The sequence below is a fragment of the Nyctibius grandis genome, chromosome 2, assembly GCF_013368605.1.
Source record: "Nyctibius grandis isolate bNycGra1 chromosome 2, bNycGra1.pri, whole genome shotgun sequence".
Lineage (NCBI taxonomy): Eukaryota > Metazoa > Chordata > Aves > Nyctibiiformes > Nyctibiidae > Nyctibius > Nyctibius grandis.
In genome coordinates, this window is record NC_090659.1 from 57090158 (window position 1) to 57114413 (window position 24256).

At 44.9% G+C, this 24256-nt stretch overlaps 1 protein-coding gene and 1 long non-coding RNA gene across 2 annotated transcripts; one reads left to right on the top strand and one right to left on the bottom strand.

The window, feature by feature from the left end:
• The first annotated feature begins 4326 nt into the window (after nucleotides 1-4326).
• LOC137673781 (myb-like protein X) lies at nucleotides 4327-15786 on the top strand. The gene has a single exon (XM_068418791.1). It carries the CDS (start codon nucleotides 4501-4503, stop codon nucleotides 9226-9228), a length of 4728 nt encoding a protein of 1575 aa, XP_068274892.1. The 5' UTR covers nucleotides 4327-4500; the 3' UTR covers nucleotides 9229-15786.
• A 2053-nt stretch (nucleotides 15787-17839) lies between these two features.
• Nucleotides 17840-23639, bottom strand: LOC137673820 (uncharacterized). The gene is made up of 3 exons (XR_011049775.1): nucleotides 23503-23639; nucleotides 19983-20111; nucleotides 17840-18849 (listed from the first exon to the last, which is right to left on the bottom strand). It is a non-coding gene; the product is annotated as an uncharacterized lncRNA (long non-coding RNA).
• Nucleotides 23640-24256: the final 617 nt, after the last annotated feature.

The following is a 24256-nucleotide window of genomic DNA, read 5'->3' on the forward strand; positions in this document are numbered from 1 at the left end:
CTAATCTCCACTGTGGGTGATTGCCTACATGGTGTTGGTTTCTCCTATCTCTCTCCAGCTGCTGAACTGCATTTTAAAAAGATAGCTAAAAATACATAAGTACTTTCCTACTCCTTTTTCCATGTAAGCAATTGCTGGAATCATCACTGGGATGTTATGTGGCAGAAAGAGGAGCAGGTGATCCCTGTCATTACAAATAGCAGCCTGCATGACAATATCCATACAAAAAGGCTTTCCATACTATGAGCTACTTCACATACTGTAGTTCTAGCATGTTTTCTCTTGGCAGCTTTGCGGGGTGCTTTCTTGTTTGCTTTGGAGATACGTTAAACCAAAAGGAGCATTTGTGTCAGTAGCTTTAGATTTAAGAGAATACCAAGACTTTCTAAAAACATTCCTTCTAGTTTAGGATGCCTCTAGCATACCTGTAATAAATTCCGCAACAGAGAAGAGAGAAGAACATATCCTGCACAAGGGAGGATTTTCTCTAGTACTTTGGCTTTTTCTCTTCCTTTAGAAAACAAATCACAAACAAAAATGAAGAGCATTCGTTACTGTTCCCATTTTACCTTCTATCCAGGCTGGGGAGGACCAAGTTTGTTTCAGAGACAAATAAGATAATCTAACTTAACAGGCGGTTCCCAAAGACTGAACTTGTAAAGCACCATTTCTGCACTTGTTGAGGCGACAGCATGTTGGCCATCCTTTCACCGACAACACTAAATAGGCCTGTGCATTGTTCCGAGTAGGCTGAGCTGCTCCCAGTTGCCTTCCTTAGCTACACGCAGCTCTTTGAACCAAACATCATGCAGAGCTGGGTAGTGATGGGGATGTCCGAGGATGAGAGGATCTATGGGATGCAGCACCTCACATGCTCCAGCTCATGGCCGTTTCCCCAAAGCCTACTAACAGCGAGTCAGAGAAATCCATCGATCTCTGGCAGCTTCTGCAACTCAGACAGTGTTTTCAAATTTTTTTCATGTCTTTTGATGAAGTCTTCATAGTGCTGCCTCCTCCTGCCCATGCCCTGTCCTGAGAGCTGCCCCCGCAGCAGCTAGTCCTTTGGGTTGCCAGGCTGTGCAAAATGGTGGTCAGATATTTAACATGTAATTCAGAGTCAAGAGACAGGGCCTTCTCTTCTCCACACCAGAGACAGTAAACCAGAAACTCCTTCAGCTGCCTGCTTTTAGCAAGCTCCACGGGATGCCACCACCCCCTGCTACTCAGCAGCCCCCAGAGCCCTAACAGAGTGGAAAGGCAGGAGTGCGTTGGTGCAGGAGGGTGCAGGCAGGGCTGGAGGAGAGCACTGTCTCCTCTCTCTCTGCTGTGGCATGTCAGCTCTCCTCCACTCTAAAACATGGCAGTGTCTGCTGCAGAGGTTTCCCTGGGACAGGCCAGCCAGCAGGATAGGGTTGCACTGCTGCCCGTTAGCATATCAGGCTGTTGCCGCTCTGATGCTGCCATGGTAAGCGTCACTGAAGAACCTATAAATAAATAACTAATCTGCCTGTCTTATGCATCTTAATTATTCGGGGGCCAAGAAGACAGGAAACTTCTGAAGGTGGCCTTGCCTCCTCTGGAGGTCCAAGCAGTCTATTCTTCAGACACTGAAAACCATGCGGCAGAAACCAGCAGCGCACTGAGGCAGCATCACACACATGAAAAACAGTGAAAACCAGCATCTCTTGGGGAGGCAGCTGAAGTCTGCCCTAGGCCTTTTCACAGCATCAGGGAGGAACCCAAAGCATCTGCCTTGTCATCTGGTGTAACTCACACTGCTGGGAAGTGACTTCTTCTGGCATGGGGTTCCTCTTGTGCGTGGGGGGTACCTGCCCAGTTCCTCCCAGCCATAGGTGGGACTAGAGCTGACTATCCATAGTTGATATAGAGGTGATGAAATTTCATTTATAGGTCACATAGTTTAAGAACAGCAAGTTGCAACTTGGGAAAAGGTGGTGAAGAAATATTAGGGATAATGTCTTGGCCTGTTGTAAGTGGTGGTCGTGCTCCCAAACCTGAGAAACCCTCCACCTTTGCCCTCTTTCCCCAAGGCAGAAGCATGGTGTTTTCCAAGTGTTGGCACAATGCAGCCTCATCACTATGCGCATTTTCTGTGGTGGTCTCAGAATTTAGTGTCGTTGTACCACAACCCTTCCACAGAACGCATTTCAGATTTACACATTCGTGATGCTGGTTTGCCGGTGTAGTCATCTTAGAAGACCTGCAGATGCCCTAAAAAGGTGCCGTAGCTGTTTGCTCAGCTGCTGCTGCTTGCTGGTGAATACGGATCAGCACTCAACCCATGCAACATGTCTTGGTACTTGAAACAATGCAGTATGCCCACAAATGCTACATTTCAGAAGGCATCCTGTAAGAATGCCCTAACATGTATTTTACCAAAAGCATAAAAGGAAAACTCTGAACAGAGCTCACTAGTAATATGTTTTAATGAAGCTGTTTGAATTTTATAGCTCATAAGTGATTAATTACCTTGAATACTGATCTTCTTCCCTTCACAATCAATAATAGTTTGCTATGCTGACCTCACTGAGAACAGAACTAGTCCATATTTTACTGTGGCCATTTATTGTATCCAAAGTAGTCCAGAAGGGAGAGGTAAGCAGGGCATCTAGTTCCACTCCTGTTCTGAGAGATCAGAGACGACCCTAAATCATGCCAGTTGATGGCCCTACATGTGTTTCTGAATATACCAGGCCCTTCTTAGGGAGGAGAGGATCAATCTTCTGCCATGGCAAGGTTTCAGTCAAAATATCATCAGACTGGCTATAGGAGAGTGAACCAGGATATTTTTAGCCTCAATTATACCCTGAATTCTGTCTTTTTTCTTTATTCTGAAAATTCCCATAGTTGTGACAAACAGGGATCATGGTGTAACACTGGAGCCTTGCTTCTTTGGCTCTGGTCAATTCAGTAAAAGAAAGGATAGATGTTACCACATTGTGCATGTGGGAGTGTGCACCTGTGCTATGCTGAAATACAGTTATTCCCCATCAAAACCTACAAAGTATTGTTTGTCACATTAGACACGGGCCAGTTGTCACACTTTTTCCTTTTATTGGCCTTTAAAAATATCTACAAAGTCATTATAAATAGACCTTCTTCCATTCAAGATGGCAACTTCATCCCACTGCTGAGGGATGTAATTTTCAATATGTGCACTTGAAATGAAGCCAAGTAGAATCCAAATGTCACTACCCAACTGGACAAGGACCAGCCCCCCACTTTGCAAACAGCCCCCATAATATCGCAGTGGGGGGCTGGGTCCAATTTCTTTCAGAGTCCGTGGGGTACCAGCTGCCTGGGCACAGCTGGGCCTTCCCCAACCTTTCAAGGCTGACACTCCCTAAAGGATGAGCCTCTTCGCGGCCTTTGTTCATTTTCTACGTGTGGGTTAATTTAAAGAATTTTTTATTCCACTTCTGCTCATAAAAAAACAATCCCTTCCTGGTATGCCAGCTGCATTCTGTGCGTGAAGCTATTTCACTGCACAGTGAAGTAACCGTCCAGCTTTTCGTGGTGTCAGAAAGCCGACACCTCTTGGGTTTTTTCCCTCCTAGCCCCATCTATTGTTATTGACTTCACACTCCAGCTTTTGTGCTGAGTTCAGTATTTTATTTAGTAACTGATCCACACCAATTAAAGCATCACCTAAATCCTCAGCTGTCCAAGGGCCTGATTCTTCAAACTCAAGCGTGGGTGCAAAATACCAGCCTTCTTGCTCCAGATTAAAGGGGGTCGTAGTCAAGAGACATTGCCAGGGTTGTTGTGGTGGTGCTATGCTTCACAAAGGAGATTTAAGAGCATAGTCCTGATGTGGGATTTGAATGCTATCAAAAAGCAACTCATGCAAATCCTGTGGGGTTTTTTAAATTCTGGAGAATTACCTACTGACTTCTAACCTGTACCAACAGAAAAAACAATCAGTGATATATTTGTGCTCCTCAGCCTTGATATTTTGTTTTAATGGTTTGAGTCTGTTTTTATAACCCAGAGGCAGAACCATGTTTTCCTGCTAACTGTGTTCTCATCATATTTATCTTTGCCTACACTTTACCTAGCAGGTGAGGAAATCACCTTCGATATTGCCCTCGCATTAGGACACGGTAATACTCAATGAGTGAGGAGTGGCACAGAGGAGATGCGATTACCCCAATTAGCGTTGCTTGCTCCCCTAAGTGCTTCCACTGGCCACAAAACACAGAAGAAAGAGCCGATGGTGCTGTGTGGGACCACCCTACACGCTCCTGCTACACCATGCCCCACAAAGCTTGTAAAGCACTATTTGCATGCTTTTTAACAGGCCACTAATGACAACTCTCTTGAGAAGTTCGAAATTAAAGTATTTTTTTCCATTTTATGCACGGCAGCATGCCATTAAAGCAAAATAAGGAGGTAGCGGCAATGTTGATGACTTGAAAAGAACATTCATGTTTTCTCTTGCGCAGCACCAAAAGCACACACTTTTGCGGAGATGATAAGATGCTGGTAGACCCTTTGGTGCTGAAGAAGCAGCTCAATAGGATGGCAACGGAGCAAGGGGCCTTTGCTGTTCTCAGCAGCCTGCTGCTGTACGTCACAGAGCTCGCAGCTGGCGATCCACAGCTCAGCAGCAAGAGGACAAAATGGGCAGAAGGTAAAGAAAACAAGGTGAGTTATAACCAGCCATGTCCAGATACAAATAGGGGCCAGCATCCGACCAGATTTCAGCTCTTGCGGTCCAGATTTCTAAACAGCAATCGCGAGCCGTACACCAAGAAAAGAAGAGAAGTCGGCAAACTGGTCATTAAAGAGAAACTGTGGGTGAGCAGGACTGGTAACAAGCTGGACAGAAGCAGAGATAGGAAAGGAGATGGAAAAGCAGCGGAGGAAGATGCAGACACAGTGCCCAGCGAGAGGGCCAGGTGGAGCAGCGCAAGTGGGAAAAACAAAGTGAAGAACATCCTGAAGAAATTTTTAGTTGCTGAAGAAAAAGAAGTCAAGAAGAAGTCTCCCAGCTGGAAAAAGAAGGGGCCAAACAGTGGTTTGCCAAAAATAGTCAACAAGAGTTCGGTCCTGTCCCAATTGAAGGAGCGGTTTGAACAAAGCACTCTCTGCTCAGCTGCAGAGGTGAAAACATCGCTCTTGCGCAAAGGTGAGAAAAAGACTAAAAACTTCCCAGGCAGAAAAAGTATTCGTAAGCCAGAGGTCAGAGTGCTGCGCACGGCAGCAATGACAGCCACAGGTATAAACAGTCCAGAGTCCCAATACTTGGTGTGCTCCACGGTCCCGGTGCCCAGACTCAGCATCGCTACCAAAATTAACCATCCTTGGAGCTGGTCAAAAAATAACGCCACAAAGCAGCCTTTCAGTTATGACATGCCACTGAAGGAAAAGGGGGGGACTGACAGAGAGCCTGGTGAGAACAAAACACCAGCAAATGCATCACAGAACAGGGAGGACAAAGAAGAGTTACCGATGGCACCCAAGGCCATTTCTGTTCTAAAGGATCATGCTGAGGCTAACATAGATTCCACAAAGCAAGGACCTGTCTTTAACCCTAATCTAGATAGCTCTTCTGTTACCTGTAAAAGCAAAGCTCTTGCAGACTGCATTCCTCCCTTCTCTGAACGTAGTCTAGACTGCAACAGGAATAACATGCTGGCTGGGCCTGATACATCTGCACTATTGGGAATTACTAATGCTGTGCAACATGTTAAGGAAGACAGTCCACCTTCTAACTCGCCTTACTCTAGCACAGGTGAAGGATACCATGAACAAAGTCCTCAGGATGCTAAAACAGGTGAAATTCCTGAAATAACTATGTATGTATACAGTTCAGAGGAAGCTGACACAGAGCTCATACAGCCAGAAAAGGATCCTTTCTTTGCAGGCCAAAAATGTTTTCCAGAACTGAAAGCACTGGAAAACATTTTGCCATTTCACTCTCCAGGAGTTCAAGCATCTTGTGAAATTGAGCCTCCAACAGAGGATCAACAAATAACTCTCCTAACACCAGCTTCTGGCAAAAGGCCACCCATAGCCCAAAAAGAGGCACCAGGTTTAAGAGGCAGATGTTCTGAGGAAGCCAAAGAAGGAGAAAAATATCACAGTGAAGACAAAATATCCTCTACTTCTCACAAAAATGATAGTGATGTCCTAACTAAAAAGGAAGAGAAGAATAAAACACCCAGGAGCCAAATGCAAAATGATTCCAAAACCAAGCAGCCACAGCCTCCTCAAATACCCAGCCCACAAAATAAGTTTGGTAATTCCAGTGCTGACATATCAAATCCAAATGTAAATCAGACCAAACCCAGAATCTCCTCAAATGAGAGCCAGGAACAGGAGCCTGGTGCTGCAGAAGAAAAGCACATCTCTTCTCATTTGGAAAAGACACAAAGCCCTTTGCCAGGTGACCTTGTGAAGCACAGCTTCTACATTGCAGAAGAAGATTTTGGAAAGGACAAATTATCTTCACCAAATAAAATGACGAATCATGCAACCAATCGAGCCCTGGGCAGGAGTACCTTGACTGACCTGGAGACCTGTCACAATCAATCCAAATTTTTCATTGAGCATGAAGAGGCCACTGCAGATGAGATGCCCTGGCCTGACTCTGAGGCATGGCTGTCACCCTCATCAAACCCTTTACCAACACCAATCAGTGGGATTGCAGGACAAAGAATCCATCACACCCTTGGAAATCCCCCAGCCCTTCCACCTGTTGATCTGGTGAGACAGGGAGCTGGTGGTGTGGAAGATGAGCATGCCAGCCATGGCTGTGAGAAGCACCCACCACCTTCTTCAGATGAGTTGACAAATTGTGGGAACAACACTACGGTTGAGAAGAAAACTGCATGTGATTTCAAGAACCAAGTGCTGTCCCCAAATCAAGCAACAGAAAATGAAAACTCTACAGCTGAAGAGACAAATACATGTCAGAGCTTCAAGAATTGTATTTCCCTTTCAACCAAGAAGCCTCAAAAACAAGAAAATAAAACCACACTAGCAAGAAAGCCCCTATTACCCTTGGAGAAGAACCGAGCACCAACTTCAGATGATACCACAAAGCAAGGAAGTGATATGCTGGAAGAGAGCCTGTTTCCTTCATCAACTGAATTGGTCTCAGATGAAAATAAGCATGCAAAAGGTAGTAATAAAATCTCCAAACATAAAAAGGATAAGTTCTTGTCATCAGATGATGACATGAAGCATGAGAATGATAAGACGGAGACAGAGGAGAGAGAAGAGAGAAATGTCTTGCATAAATCTGAGGAGGAACAAGTATCCACACCAAGTGATACGATGCATCATGATAATAACTCTTCAAATGAGAATAATGCTCATGGACCTCAAACATCCCAGTTACCTTCGTCAGAGCATGATACCAACATTCAAGGAGTGAAAAATACTGGGCAGAGTTTGAAGTGTCTAACACCTTCAAGAGATTTTGTGAAACACGAACATGATCTGACAGTAGATGAAAACATCTGCTGCAATAATGGGAAACACCACCTGTCCTCATCAAATGAACCAATGAAACATGCAAATGGCAGTGCAGAGGAAAGAAACATCAAGTCAAACTTCAAGAATTATTCAAAGCCAACAAGAAATACATCAAGGCAGGACAACAAGACTACTGATGAGGAGAATACACCTCCTAATTTGAAAAAAGAACCAGTGCAGCATAAAAAGAATACTTTGTGTGATTCTAAAAATCAAATATCATCACCGAATCCATTAGTGAAGCAAGACAAGAAATCGCCCCCTCTAGAGACACAGAAGCAGATGTCACCAGGTGACTTTGTAAAGCCTGAAACTAAGTCAGTCAAAAAAAAGACTAAACATACCTCTGAGAAGCCCCAGTCATGTTCTTCTAACAAAGTGCTGAAGCCTCAAGAAAGAGGTTCTTCAGGAGAGAGGAAGCAAAAGACACCAGCAGCAGAGGACACTAGGTCACCTGAAGCAAAGGCTGTAAAAGAGGATAATGAGCACCGGCATTTTGGGAATTACCAGCTGCCTCCTTCAAGAAAATCAGCAAAGTGTGAGGAAAACACTCCAGGAGGAGAAAAGCAACAAACAAAATGTGAAGATTTTACGATGCCTGATACAAATGTTGCAAAAGATAAGAAAAAATTGCCAAGTTCCAGGAAGTACCGATCATTATCTTCAGAAATATTGGTTAAGCCTCAAGAAAAAAATACTCCAGAACAAAAGCAACAAACATCAGCTTCTGCAGGTTTTAAGAAGACTGGTACTAATGATGTAAAAGAAAAAGATGGAGATCTGAATTCTGAGAAGTCACCCTCTTCAAAGACAGTGGTGAGGTCCCAAGAAAAAAATATTTCAGGAGACAGGAGGCAAAAGACACCAGCAGCAGTGGACATCAGGTCACCCGAAACAAAAGCTGTAAAAGAGGATGATAAACACCAGCGTTCTGGGAACCATCAGTTACCTCCTTCAAGTAAATCAGCAAAGCCTGAGAAAAATATTCCAGGAGGAGAAAAACACCAAACTGTATCTGAAAGTTTTACAAAGCCTGATGCAAGTGCTGTAAAAGATAAAAGCAAAGATCTAGGTTCCAGGATGTGCCGGTCCCCACCTTCAAATTCACTGGGGAAGCCTCAAGAAAAGAACATCACAGCCAAAAAGAAGCAATCAACACCACCAGCTGATGAAAAAACGATGTATAAAACTGGTAATCCAGAAGAGAAGAGTGGACCTGAGAGAAGAGAGAAATACCAGCTGCGCTCTGCAGCTCAAACAGAGAAGCACAGCAATGATGGCTCGGGAAAGGAAGGCCCTGCAGACAGCTTAAAGAGCTATCAAAAAACATTGCCAAGTGATGGCATAAAATGTAAAAGCAATACTGTTCCAAAAGAGACCAGTTTGTCTAATACAGAGAAGTCCTCCAAATCATCCCCATTTCATGATGCATCAAAATATGAGAAAAATCCTGCTGAAAATAAGAAAAAACAGCCTGGATTTAAGAAGTACCAAGCACTCTCATCAAAGAATTTGGTGAGGCATGAGAAAGATGTTGCTGAAAGGGAGGGGAGCTGGCAGGCAGCTAGCAAAACAAGTGACAGAAAAGCAGAACTGGAGGACTGCTCTAAAGCAGCGTCATTCTCAAAATACACAGTGGAAAGCTACAGTGAAAGACTCTTAGATTCATCTTTCAAACCATTGATCATTAGAGTAACTGACACATTTAAACATCACAGCTGAAAAATACAGCTACAGCTTAGGCAAGAACTTACAACTAATCATGCCATCGATTCTCTCCATCTTTCTTTTTTCCTTTCCTCTCCAGGGCATTATATTTTCATTTTTTAATTACAAGGACATTGATGTGCATCTATCTGAGCCGGGCTTTATTCCTTTCTTAAACATTAGCCTGAAGGCATGAATTAAATTAATCACTGCAAGTGAATTAGCTAATCACTGAATTAATCATCACTTTATAAATTAAATATGAGAAGGGCTTTGAGATCAGCGTGAATTCAGCCCTGCTCCAGACTCTCCTTCCTAACTAATGGGTCTTGTTTGTAACAAAGATGACTGTTCAGGGTGAACTCTATTTGTATTTACTTATTCTAACGAAACTCTGCTAGTACTTCTTCCAGGAATGGTGGTAGGCAGTGTCAGATTTAATTATGTCAAAAAGCGCTTGTTCTAAGCTCTGCCTTTTCACAGATTAATGGGAGCTGTTGATCTGTTGCTGCACTGAGTGACACTGTTAGCAGAAGTAGTGAGGGAAGGAGAGGAACGCTTCATTTATCTGCAGAAAAATAATCAAAGGACGTGGATGCTACAAGAGGATTTATCGCGAATGCAAATGTTCAGCCTCATTAATATTAATATTGGAAAAATAGTGATTTAACCTCCTCTGAAGCTATTTGCACTTTGGCCATACACTGTATGCATTATTGTTGTAAAGATGCATGATTTCAAGGGGTTCTTAATTACTGCAGATGAATATGCAACAAGTGTAAGGGCTCAGAAAAGCCCAGCACTGAAAGGCCCTGCAGACCTCTCCTGAGAACAATGTAAGCCAGAGAGGCTCAACACTTTGCTGGGGCAATTCAGCTCTTCAGGGGACATCTGTCCCAGTTCGAATCCTGGGGTGCACAGACATGGGGCAGGTGCCAGCTCACATTAAAAGTCTTAGGAAGTGTTTATTATACAATGCAATGTGAAACGGAGCAGTAACAAGCAGCCAGTGTCACTGAATCCTGCTAACGGGATATGATTTTTTGTGTTTACAGTAAAAGCGGCTTCTGTGCAAAGTTTGCACGTGATGAGTGCTGTTTTGGAGAAGTGAAGGCAGGGTTGCTGCCTTGGGTGTCATAGCAAAACTGTGACAGACAGAGAAATCTTACAGCACCACTCTCCCATATGCCAGTTTAGCTTAGCGTTGTAACCATAGATTCAGGTTAACACTTACTGTAGAGGAACCCTAAAGGCATATCCTAAGGACCCGCCTTCAGAAAATTGCAGAGCTCTCCAGAAAGAAAGAGGGTTTGCTCAAGGGAGGTCCTGCTCCCCCATGGCAGTGACTTCACTTCAATTTTTAAGAGGCTCTCCACGACCTCACTCTGTACAGCGAAGGGCTGGCTGTTGCTCCAGCCCAGGTTGGCAAAGCGCCCCGACCCACTGCCAGCAAGGGAATGAGGACAAGAGCAGGCTGGCAGCAAGTTGTGATCAAACCCTTTTGCCAGCACAATACACACAAGTCACATACGTGACAACTGGGCTGGCCCGGCCGGGGATGCAGCTGGGAGGAAGAGGGGATGTGAACATCGTGTCCCCTAACTGCTGATGAGGCTTAGATTTTGATTTCTTTTCCTTCACAACATGCCAAAAATTAGGTTTTCTGGCATCCGGAGGCTCACAAAATGAAAATCACATATGTATGTCACACTGGTCCTCAAAACAAAGGCTAAATGGAATTTATTGGTGGTACAAGACTACCCTTCTGCGCAGAGGTGTGTTTCACCCACTGAGCTTTTATGAGCTGGCCACTTTGTACTAAACCTAAACTGTAATGTACTTTTTATTGTCCATGATTTCATTTCCTAATTGAGAAAAGTCCTTACAACATAAAGCATTTGCACCAGACTTGAATAGTAAATTCTCTATTAGCTGGCTTCTCCTGCCAGCACAGGAGAAGCCATTTTAGTGATTCTTTTTCTAATCTTTTAAAAGAAATTTAAAAGGGGGCTTTTTTTGCCCCTTTTTCACACCTAGAAAGATCACTACCCTGTCACAAATTAAAGGACTTCTCCTGTCTGCCAGATATTAAGCAGGTACCATCCAGGAGAGGTAGTCAGTGCACACCAGGAGGCCCTCAACTCTTCCAATTCACGCCTGCAATGTCTGTTTTTCTCAACAGAGATACAGCACTAGGAGACTAAGCACCCTATGTTCACAACAAGTCAGGCAGAGTCATCTTGTGGGGGTTAACTTTTAGGTTACCGCATGCCTTAATCTCTGCCGGTAAGACATAAAACATCCATCCAAGTTAATTGACTGTTCCTGAAGTACACTTAAAACATGAGAGAGATTTGGACTAAATGCATCCTTAGGGGTAATGCCTCACTTAAGCAAATCACCGAGTTTTGTTTCAGGAGCTGACATAATTAATCCTCCAGGAAAGTAAAGAAAAAGGCCGTACTAATTCTAGTGGCAATGGCTAGAGGAGCAGTAGAAGACTGGTGTGTCTTGCAGTCAACAGCCCAAAACAAGCCACTCCAGACCATGCTGGCAGGAAATATAGCACTGGTGATAAGCAAAGAAATGTCAGAAATGGGTACTTTAGAAAGAACAGGAGTCTGAGGAGGTGTACGCAGACCTGCGTCAGCTGTGCCAGAAGGTGTGCAAACGGCAAGGCTCAAAGCCTGGTGACACCCTTGCCTGAGGGAGATACACAACAGAAAATTAAGTTTAATTCCCAGTGCCCAGGAGTCGTTCCCGGCCTCCTTTGCCCCAGGAGGAGAGGCCCCGTGCCTCTGCTCTCCTTTAAGCACGTCTCCCACCTCATCACAGGAGAGGCAGTGAAGGGAGCCCTCCTGGGCTGCTATTTCGCTTTGTCTGACCAGGTAACAGATATCTTTGATGCTCCTGCCAGCACATCTCTGGCTTTTGTAGTTTTGCATGACGGGTGTAATTCTGTACAGTTCTGTTCCTCCACCATACTACAGCCCTCTGCTTTACTAAAACGCATCTCTCAAGACAAGCACCTCTCAAGGTCACTGAAGGCATTAAGTTCTTAGCCCTCAATAAATGTAGCAGGAATTTTTTTTGTCAGTTTTAGTAATGCTTTTTTAAAGCCCTGGCTTAGCTATAGAGACAGAGAGACAATCAAAATCAGGCCAGGCATAGGGAAAATAAAGAAAAAACAAAGCCCAGGTAGAAAAGGTTTTTCAAGGTTACCCCTCTATAGAGACATAGTTTGAAATTTCAGATTCTTATGGAATTAACCTCTCATAAAGAGAGATTTTTTTAAAGGAACTGGGCAAAATGAATGACAATGTAATTTCCCCAAGTGTAGTCCATTGCTTTGGGTTCTCCAAAGTGTAGCTTTCCAGGAGTTTTTGAGAGCCTGAATAAAGGAGGTGTTTAAGGGGAGTCCCAACTCCAAGCAGGACCTGGGGCACCTGAAAGGTCCCAGCTGAAGAAGTAGGTCAGAGGGGGGTTCGGTGGTAAGTGGTGGGGTAGAGCTTGGGGAAAGCAGAGAAGCCAGGCAGGCTTCCAGTAGCAGCTGTCAGTAAAGTCTTTCAGATTTTTTATGTCCTCTCTAATTAGGCCATAGTAAAAAGCTCCCCTAGAACTTCACATCTGCAGGACACCTCTCAGGTGGGCTTAGTAACACGGGATTCACAAAAGGATTGGTTTGGAGTGATTTGGGTAGCCAAGCATGGACCCCAAAAACCCCTGCACACTGGTATGGTAGTACAGTCCCCTTCCCACACTTGAACATGTGGCCATCGTCTCCAGCAGCCCCATTCATCCTCCTGCATTTCTTACTGAAGGACAAACCTCTGCATTTGATCCCAAACTCGGTACTAGGTCAACAGCCCTCTGGATGTGCCTCGCTGTCCCTCCATCTCCTACAGCAATGCAGTCCTCGACTGAGGTGCCTGAAGCTGAGTGGGACAAACCCGGGTCTCAGCGTCCCAGCTTTGTAAAGAGAGCACCACTTTCTCCAAAAGTTTCATGAAACAAATGTGATGCCCATATTTCTGGGGCTTCAGGCACTGAGAGAGCTCAGAGGGACCAGGGGAACTGCTGAGAGCTCCCTTTTTCTCCCCCAGGCTCAGTAAGGGCTGCTAAGCCATGCCTGGATGAGCGTTGTCTCCATAAAACTGTGATAAAGAGCTCCTACTTGCTGATTTCTTATCTTTTTTAATTGAAAGAGGGCATATAAAGCATAGCTACCCTCAGCAAAAAGAGCCCAAGCCCTGAAAAGGTTTCGCCAGAAGAAGGACTCAGGCCAGTCCAGTACCATGAGGGACAAGTTCACATCAAAATTAGGAAATGTATTACTATGTTTCTCCAGACCTCAAAACCGGGAAGAAACAGTTGTCCTGGTAGTGCTGTCTGATTCCAAATTGTACAAATGCAACAAAAAATTAATGAATGCAGGCTTCTGGCTTTGAACTGTGAAATAACTTAGTTGTACTATTTATCTCAGATTTTCCTCGTACTTTTTTGGATGTCAGTGGAGCTGGTAATTGAAGAAAGCACTAAAGAGAATAGAAAACACTCCATATTAAAATGCAACTTCCCCCTGACCCCCCCATTTTAGATTTTAGATTTTAGATTTTTTCGTTTCCACCTGCAGCCAGAAGACCCCCGCACACAGGGATTATTCAGCACTTGGGTGAAGCATCCCTCCCAGCCCCGAGATGCCACAGGTGAAATCTCTGAGTTGCTGACAGTAGAAACACTCCATCTAATGGCTGAATTTGTAAAGCAGGTTGCAAGTAAGCAGCAATGAAGGCAGAGTAAAAGTGGGAATAGTGGTGGGAACAGCAGGGAAATTTAGGGACACATTTCTTCTCTTATTCCTATGACGGCAAGGACTGCACACCATCCAAAAGGAGCTTGTCTGTGTGAATAGAGGAACCTGACAAATAATAACTGGGGATCTGTATGGATTTTGGGGTGGGAGGTTGCTCTGAAACGCTAGAAGAAATCTCTGTTACCTATTATCTGAGAAATAAGTACAGAGGTATTATCAACTATTAGCAGAAACAATTTTAACTACTCCACTCACTATGTTGTTTCCAAAATGCATCGTGTCCTCCAAGCTTTATTTCTCTTTTTCATTTCCATGAGCACCGCTTTTTATAGAACGAAACATTTTTCACTCCTTGATGAGCACTTTCAACACAGGAAAAAAGTCTTGCTGGGTATCTGCTTTCCTGCCAACTAAAAGACCTTTTGTATACTGAAAAGCCAAAGAATCAGCAGGTCAGTATTTCACCTCTTACGACCCAAAGGACCTGAAATTGTTTTGGGAATTGCTAGACACCTCCCGTTACAGTATTTGGTTTGTCCTTAATGTGCCTTCAGTTGCTTATATTTCACTGAGCTGCAGGTACAAGAACAACTTCGTAAGATGGTGGGATTTTCTCTTGGCAAGCAAGAGCTACAGCAGGCTTTCAATGATGCGTGTCATGCAACAGCAGAAATGTACTGCCAGAGGGAAAATTTCCTGTGATAATAAAGCCATAAAAATCTATAATGCACTGAACTCATTATCCTCAAAAAGCCACAAAATAGCTGTTAGGGCCTATACTTTTGAAAATGGTTAGTGACTCCAAATATCCAACACGGGACACCTTATCAAAGGATATGATTTTTGGGGGAAGTGCTCATCACTTGCTCTCTGAAAATCAAGCTTCTTTCATAAGGTGCCTCATGTTGAGCAACCAAAGTCCTTTCTAAAAACATTGACCCAGATTTCTGAAATACAGGAGGGTTTCACAGGAACACACTTGCCAATGCATCTACAAAAAGAAAGGCTGTGAACAAAAGAATTGACGTGCAGGGACCGGTCAGCTTGCTGCAGCCGTGTGAGTAAGTGCAGCCAGCACAGGTTGCTTTCACCACAAGAACTCGCAACCTCTTTCTGCAGACCACACAGCTCTTTGGCCTGCACCACAGCAGTTGCTAAGCCAGTCATTCTGGCCCTTGCAGGGAGGTGAGATTTTTTATATGGTTGAGATGCAGCCTAAAAAGAAGGCAAGTCTTCCCCATCATTGTGCTCCCCAAGGCTTCTGGAAGGAATCAAAGAAAGAAAACACTTGGACACTGCAGGACCAGTCCATCCTTACCAAGTAACAACTGTGTTTAATTGAGTTACAGCATCAGAGTTAAATGCTTGCGTCCCTTGGGATTCATACCCATACAATGGGCTACCCAAAGGCAACTCTGGATTGCTAGCCCCAGTTACTGAGATCTTTCATTCTTCTGAAGAATGGGAACAGTGTGGGCAGCGGTGATCCAAGTGCCCAAACAACATCCCACCAAATGTGTCTCAGCTCTGTCTCCAGGCCCCAGGAAACTTATCACAGAAAAGCAGAAATCCCCAAAAGACATCTTCTTTATTCACTCATTTAAATTACACCCATCACGTAACAAGAAAGTCTGTGCCATTGTCATACCATACAGATTTCTTAATAAAACTGTTTTCCTTCTTAGATGGGTTACTTATTTGCACTACCGAGTCTTACTTGTGTGTTGAGAAGATGAAAATAATAAAAGCATACAAAATAACGATCTTGTAATCATTCTGTCATTATCAAGGAAGGAGCATGAGAAACAAAGACAAACAGTGCCTGTAAGTATCTCATCAGTATGCAAACTGTTTTCCTTACGCCCAAGAGATCTGACACATGCTGAGTTTCATGGGACAGCTGGGAATAGGTAGAAAATGCAGAGAATGAATTACGCAAATGTCTTGGCTTTGAAAAGAACAAGACAAGCTGCATTCTCTGCAGCTTGCTCCTTGCTGCCCTGTCCTCTCTGGCTCCTTGAACCTGGGCGAAGAGCAGGCTGTGTGCCAGGGAGGTGACTCCAGCCACTGAAATAGGAGAAGTGATGGGCTAAGGAGCACATTGGTAGGGCCAACCTCCTCCTCCCACATTACCCACAGAGTGAGGGTGGCCAGCCAGGGCTGCATGACCTGATGTGACTTCCTATCTTTCTTTTGTTTGGTGATGGGAGTAATTTAATGCACACCTGAAACGAACCTGGCACCACGGCAGGGCTGGATCAGATTTGACTATCCATGATCCCAGGCTGGAAGGAGAAGCCAGTAACCTGGTGACCACATTAGTGTGTTAGAGCTGCAGAAAGTCCTTGGGCAGCTACTCCTTCATATATAACCTTTAAAGAAAACAGCATTTACTGTTGAGATTACTGGATGCTGTCCCTCCAGAACATGAAACTTGGGCAAAACTGAACCTCTGAATATGGAAATACAGTTACACACAGAGCAGCCCAGGATGACCTGCAAGTGCTCCAGCCCTGCCTACTGTTCAGCCAGAGCAGTCAGGCAAACCTGGGACTAGCCTGTGAGGAGCAAACCCTGGGGAGACCCCTGGCCCTTGCCCGAGATGGGCCTTTCTTTCTTCTGGTCCTTCAAATGCCAGTGAAGAGAAGAGAGGGATCTTGCTGAGGGTTCACCCTGCCCCATCTGAAGATGTTTTGGAGGAGCTGAGCTCAGTTCTGTTCCTCCTTGTCACAAACTGTCTGCGCAATCATCAGCACTTAATCCATCCACACAACCCACCTGCAAAACAGAGGACATACTTTGCAGGCAGCAGCGAGCTCAGGTGCCAGCTGTGGCCAGGGTCTGGCAAGCACCCAGCCTGGACCCACCGCCTGGATGCGAGCAGCACAGGGAAACCAGGACAGAGGCTGCTCACTCACACTCACTGTTGTTCTGTGTGTCTGACTCTTCTTCCAAAATCATCGCCACTGATCCTCACGTCGCCTTCGGCTCTTCCAGTGTTAATTCTCCAGGGGACATGTGTAGGTGAGATGGCCACAGAGCATGAGAAGTGTGGTGGAGAGTGGGCAGAGCTGTGGTGGAAGACAACCCACGCAAGTACTCAGGTTATCAGTGTGATGCCGTACACAGGCAACGCTTTTTCAGCTTTATACTTAGTTGAGTTGCAACTCCCCTGTTACTACTCAAATTGATGCTAGCAGTTGCTTGGGGACTTCTGATGTTCCTCTGGCATTTCTCTTCACCAGCTCGTAAAACCCATGTTTGAAAAAGGCACAAAGGGTGCATGTAAAGTGTGTGGGAGCGCGATTCCCAGCAGGAGTATGAAGCTGAATGTCACTAAGAATTAGAAGAAACAGACTTGTACAAGTACCACATGGAAGCAAGCACATAAGCACAAGCTGTTCCTAAGAAAATATAATGAAAATACAGGTAAGTTTTGTTTTGCCCCTCCCCCCCCCCAATACATTAAGTCTTTCTGATGTCAAAAGAATTAGCTTCTTTCTGTGCCTTGCTTCTCCATCTGCATAATGGGAATGAATGTTTTTTCCTCTTGCCTTGGTGCCTGTCTTTGTATAGGTGACATGTGAGCTCTTTGGGCCATGGAAGTCTACAAGTGTATGTATGTGGATGTCTTCTGTGGAGAAGGACCTTGGAGTTCTGGTGAACAACAATGAGCTAACAATGTCCCATTGTGGCCAACAAGGCCAATAGTATCCTGGGGTGAATTAGGAAGAGTGTGGCCAGCAGGTCAAGGGAGGTTATCCTCCCCCTCTACACTGCCCTAGTGAGGCCACACCTGGAGTACTGTGTCCAGTTCTAGGCCCCCCAGTTCAAGAAAGATAAGGAACCACTGGAGAGAGTCCAGCGGAGGGCTACAAAGATGATCAGAGGACTGGAGCGTCTCTCTTATGAGGAGAGGCTGAGGGAGCTGGGTCTGTTTAGCCTGGAGAAGAGAAGGCTGCAGGGGAACTTATCAACACTTACAGATACCTTAGGGGCAGATGTCAAGAGGATGGGGCCAGACTCTTCTCAGTGGTGCCCAGTGACAGGACAAGGGGCAACGGGCACAAACTGAAACATGGGAAGTTCCATCTGAATATGAGGAAAAACTTCTTTACTTTGAGTGTGACAGAGCACTGGAACAGGCTGCCCAGGGAGGCTGTGGAGTCTCCTCCTCTGGAGATATTCAAAACCCACCTGGCCACGATCCTGTGCAACATGCTCTAGGTGAACCTGCTTTGGCAGGGGGTTGGACTAAATGATCTCCAGAGGTCCCTTCCAACCCCAGCCATTCTCTGATTCTGTGATTCTGCGATGTACTACCTATCTGACTGCACCAAAAGCTCACCTGATGTTTCCAGGCAATGTGAAAAATCAGATGGAAGATTAAATTTATTATTTTCTATCAACTTCCGTCCCTCATTTTCAGAATTCACCAGCAAGCCACAGAAATGTGGCACAGGTGCAACCTCTGGGTGCTCCCTTTCGAGCAAGCTAATACTCAGGCTTATTTTTGTATTAAAAAATGGGTGCACTGACTTTTTAAAATATCTTTTTAAAATAAGTGGCCACTGCTCTCCAATGTACACCACTACCACCCAACTCTAGGCAAACAGAATGCAAAATCAGCTCTTTCTTTATGCTTTCTCCTTTAGAAACCCAGGTTTAAATGAAAAATCATCTGTTTGCACATCTCAAGGGCTAAACTACGATGAGATAATCGTCCACTTCCCAGGGGCTGAAGAACAGTTCAGCTTCACTTCTGAAGTCTGTAAGATCACGACAGCCTCCGTGAAGGTCGTTAAAATTCTTCTTTGAGTGTCCTGTGAATGATGAAGGATTGTAAGAGCGTATTAAGTCAACCAGCAGCAACAGGACCCCAAAGCTTTGACAGGTTCACTGGGCAGCCCCTTGCCTGGTGGCTACCCTCTTTGTAACCCTACGGCAGTGGAGCAGCTCCCTCCGCAGCAGAAGCTCCAGGTGGGACAAGACCACTACCAAACATCTGATAAGAGGCCATGGCAGACCAGCTTCAGTCTCGCTCACAGTTGCTAGGACCAGTGGGGCCAGATGTATGGTGAATTATGGGCAGGAGGCATAGCAGCAACCAGGCTCCGCTGTTTCTCATTAGTGTGCCGCATGATGGTATTTAAGACACAGTTTACAGGGCTGGCAAAGGCTGGGCTGCAGATTCTCTGGTTCCTCTGTGGTGCTTACAAACCCTTCTGTTGCTGGGGGAGCTGGACTGTGTGTGTTTTCCTTTAGGCAGCTTTGAGATAGCTTTTATTTAAAATGGGGTGAACCTGAGGTTGCCTCAGTTTCCTCTTGTTTTTTTTTAAAGGGCTGAATGGAAACAATATTATAAAAACGAAACATTTTCTTTTGTCTTTGACTTTTTACTGTTGACTGGAGGCAACTGTGATTCCTGAGCACTACAAGACAGCCACTGAAATAAGGTAACTTTCACCTTTAAAATTTATTTCAAATAGAAAAATGCATTCCAGTAATGTTCCTCCAGCCTGCCAAAGAAAGCTCAAACTTCCTGAAACACCGTGTTTTGGTATCTTTCAAAAATAAAACTTGTTCTCATGGAAAAAAAATATGCTTAAGAAACAGTATGTTCCAATCAAAACCATGTTTCATGGGGAACCGGTGCTGATTTCTGGTAGCAGGGGGAGGGTGTTAAGGCCTGGGCTGGGAAGCCGAAGGGGACAGGAGCCCTGCAGTGTGCTCTCTCCTTGCAGCTGAGACCAGGCATGAGGAGACGGCTAGCAAGGGCAGCAGCAGCCTGCTGCAGAAGAACATAAAATCTATTTTTTTTTACATTTTTTCAAAAATCCACCGGGATAGGATTAAGCTCCAGAGACAGACACTCTAAATTTCTTTGGGATAACACCCAAAGGGCAATTTCCTTTTGCTAACTAGTGCATAAAAGAAGAGGAAATCTTAAGATTACCGTTAGCAAGATGTCCCTGAGGTTGTTGGGACTGTTTTTTCCCCTGGTCCTTGTGCGTAGTCTTGCTGGCCTGCAGATGGCGAGTTTGGCATTTGGAGATGGGGAAAAGCCCTGCGTCCGTAAGGGAACCTGAAAAAGAAATACGCCGTAAAGATGATAGCTAAGGGTTAACTCTCCACCCTCCTTAACACCTCTTCCGTAATACTTAATTTTGTGTGCATGACCAGCTGTTTACTAGGCATGAGGATATTGCCCCGAAGATGGTAATATCGGTACTTTGGCTGAACATGAAACATTATTTGCAATGGAAATAGGGAACTTCACCATCCACTAGAACCGCAGCCACAGTCACCGTCCACAGCAAAAAATCATTAAGATTGCTCTTCCAGGAGGCGAAGGTATATGATGAGCACAGGCTATCATTTTCTCATCTCCCCTATAGTCTTTAGTAATACATGGACATGAATTAAGAGATACCCATATTGACTGATTGACTCCAAAGGTCCCACAGTAAGGTCCAAGACTAAGACTCAAGCAAGGACTTGTGGCATTACTGATCTCTGCACCACCATGAGCCAAATTCCCCCAGGAGGTCAAAAATTTTGAGTCTGGGGCCCACTGAATCATCACATCCTTTTAGGAACATATGTTTTCCATATCTGTTTTTCAAAATCTATGTCTGTGTTTTAAACTCATCTGGACTCCTTCACCAATTCACAAAAGTAAAAATATGAATACTTCACAGAAGTAAAACCATGAAGTTGAAAAGAGTACTTTTAATAGACACAAGAATACATGTTTTTCCCTGACTGCCCACATGGAAACTCTGCTAAGCTCATCCTTTGACACATTCATTTCCTATTGCAGGCTTCCCTCTCCTCCTTTCCACTTTCCTACCTTTCCCCTTACATTTCTGTCCTGTCCAATAGCTACAAAATGAGGTTGGAATGTGAATCATGTATTTCCAAGAAACATACAGAACTTGCTCTGTGGGTCAAATTTTCCATTTATTTTTCAATAAAGATTTCTGAGCCCTCCCGAGAGCCACATGAGTAGGAATGTCTTTCCAACATGCATTTGCTCATTAATTCCTGGGAAAATCCCTAAAACAAACAGTAATCTTTCCATTCTGAAGCTTCAGAGTTATTTTGTTAAAGAAAGCATTCTCAGCCATTCAAAACAAAACATTTTCAATGCACTGTTTTGATCAGCTACACAAATGCACACGCATACTACATTCTGGCTGCAAATCTCAAATTTGGTGCCCAAATAACTAAAACATTTGGTGGGGAGGGATTTTTCCACCCCTCTTGTTCTCCAGTGCGGTACCCGCTCCTCCCTGGATCACCTGGGACTTTCCCTCTGCCACCACCCCAGCTGAAGGAGGAGCCCTGAGTGGGAGGAAGGCAGCATCCTCTGCATCTTGGAGCCCTGGGTAGCACAAGGCACAGGTAGCTGCTGCTGTTGCCAGTATTCCAGTATTGCTACAAAGCAGGTAGCAGCATCCCCTCCGACATTTCCAGCATTGCAGGAAAAGGTTATCTCAGCTGTTGGACCATAAATGCACTGCAAACAAGCCAGGCCTGTTATATTTGCACCAGGGCTGAGCTCCGCCACCGTGTTTGTCTCTACAAGCCACAAGACCAGGTGAGCTGCATGCTGTAGTGCAGCACTGATTCAGGAACTCATGTAAACACCAGCCTCCTCTTGCTCTGCCACTGCCACCACTGTCCCCCACTCGCCCACATGGAACGGGTGGGTTTTGCAAGGGCCTGGACACACACGTGAGTGTATTTGCCCATGGCTTTTCCTCTGCACACCCAACACCCAATGCTGCAGGGCTGCTGCTGTGACTGGAGCTGTTTCAGTGCTCCTGCAGGGATGGTCTCTGAGCCAGCAAGCGGCTGTGGAGCACAGAAGACGATGGAGGTTTCCTGCTGTACCAGGAAAAGAGAAATGCACAGCAAAGGCTGAATGGTAACAAAGAGGAAAACTTATTGATTTATGCTCAGTTGCTGGCAAAGAGCAGCACTTAGTACCTCATCCCTCCTGCTGCCCACAGACTCTGCTTTGTTTCTAGGTCTTAATAGCTTGTCTTTGACCCCACAGCGGTTTGTGGGCCCTGTGGGCAGAGGAGAGGAGCAGAGGCAATACCTCAATAGCATATTTCACTAGCCTATTTCACTAGCCTGGGGGCATTCCTTTTGCATGCACAGCATTTTTTTGTTGAAAAAAACAGCATTTTTGGCTGACTAAACCCTCTTGCCTTGCTGCAAGACTCTCTATGCCATTATGTCTGCCTTTCCCAACGCACACAGGGCTTCCAGGCTCAGCTGGGAGTGAAGTTGCTACAGGGTCTTAGGAGTACTGGAGCACTGGGGTCTCAAAGCCCTGTTACCACTTGGCACAGAGCATACTTTTATATCTTACCAGATGGAAATCATACGACTGCTGCCCCAGATCACTGCTGACAAAAATAATCCCAGGGTTTTCTGTCACTTAAGTTACATGGTGCTGCAGGTCTGAGAGGAAGACTGTACCCCTGGCAATCCCTCTCCAGCGGGAGCACTGGCTCCCTCTGCCCTACACAAGTAATTTTTGGGGGCCTCCACTTGGATTTCTGCAAAATCCTGCCACTTTGGGGCAAAGGGTTTTGATGTTGTGTCTGCAGTGGGCACAGTAGCTGCGCTGAGCACAAACCAGCAGCAAAGTGGCTCTGCCTAGCCAGAGCCCCTGAATTTTGCAGAATCTGGCTCTATATGCCCATTTTCCAGACTTGAAAAGGTCTGGAAGGTGTTTCACTGAGATCAACAATCAAATCCTCCACGATTTGCTTCAAGGCCCTTTTGACATTCCCCAATAGTGTTTGCACAATGATTTCTTTGGCTGTTTTTCTGCTGCAGGCATAGATCAGAGTGCTCTCTCTGACCCCACACCACTTGCCATTCCACTTGGACCCCCCAGCCACCCCAGCTAGACGGAAGCTTTTTTAATGAGGCAGTTTTATCACTTATGAATATCATCATACAGCACTGTGGGTAGATCTGTGAGCAAAGAGCTTGCTAATAGTAAATGGCGATAAGAAAGCTGCCCTTGGCAAAGGCAGAAGGAATACTGCCCTGTGACAGCTCCCATATTCTGGGCCAGCCCAGGACGCCCCTCTGACGCCCAAGTGTGGGTTTATAAGGCAAAATGTGTTTGTGTGTCCCCTCCTAGGGATTACAGGAGTCTTGCTCCCTGCTCTTCTCAGGATTAAGTAATGAGGGAGACAAGTTTCTCGGTAGGGATTGTCTTGCTTCCCAAAATGTTAGAAGCACCACAGAATAGCAATAAAAAGAAAGCAATAGCAAAAACATAGTAACCATCTATAACACAAAAAGACCCAGAGTTTTGTAAAAAAGCCATTCACTCCATTAAATAATGAGAACCAAATGCTGTAAAATTATGGAAGTAAAAGGTAACTGATCAGAATTCAGGTAATCAAACTGCTTTCACTCCACACTTTAAAGCACAAACTCACCACCCAGGATTGCCTTTAAATATTCTTGTAGGGAATACTCATTGGGAAGCGGTGCTCTGGCTGGTGTCTTTGTGATACACCTTCTTACCCTCCTTTATCAGCTTTAAATGCTAATAGTTGTAATTTTTCACCCACTCTGGGCAGTCAGATCCTGTACCCAGTTGAACTGGCCCAGCCTAATGCCTACTGAACCACCCTTCACCTTGCACTCCACACACGCTTGCTCTTGGGTTGGCTCCAGATCACTCATTTATCTCAGGCTAATTTTGCCCAAGGAAACCTCTCAGGCCCTACTTTGTAAGTCCACACAGTTTTACTTTTAAAAATGGCAACCCAAAGGGAAAGAGAGGTAAAAGAGAAGCATAATTCAATCTGATGGAAACAAAAAGAATGAATTACTTAACACCTACATGGCAAAAACATACTTCAGCTAAATCCTGAGAGCTGCACACGATGTCGCTGGCTCTAAGAACGTGGTTGTCTCTGCTGGCAGTCATTAGTGTTGTTGATATGTACAGCAGGCCCTCTAAAAATAACCATGTTCAACTTAGAGCTGCAAAAATCCTGATGCAGTGATTCTCTGTGGTGTCCTGCCTCATCTCTTCTCACACTCATCAAAGAGGGATTTCACCTCACTTCTTCTGAACTATTTTCACCCATCTTTAATAGTACAGGTCATTAACTCAATTACTCTGTTGAAGTACATATGTGCAGAGAGGAGATTCCAGATGCTTTTGGTCAGCACAGGTTTTTA

Coding starts and splice junctions, on each gene's coding strand:
- LOC137673781 (XM_068418791.1), top strand. CDS start 4,501: ATGCTGGTAGACCCTTTGGTGCTGAAGAAGCAGCTCAATAGGATGGCA.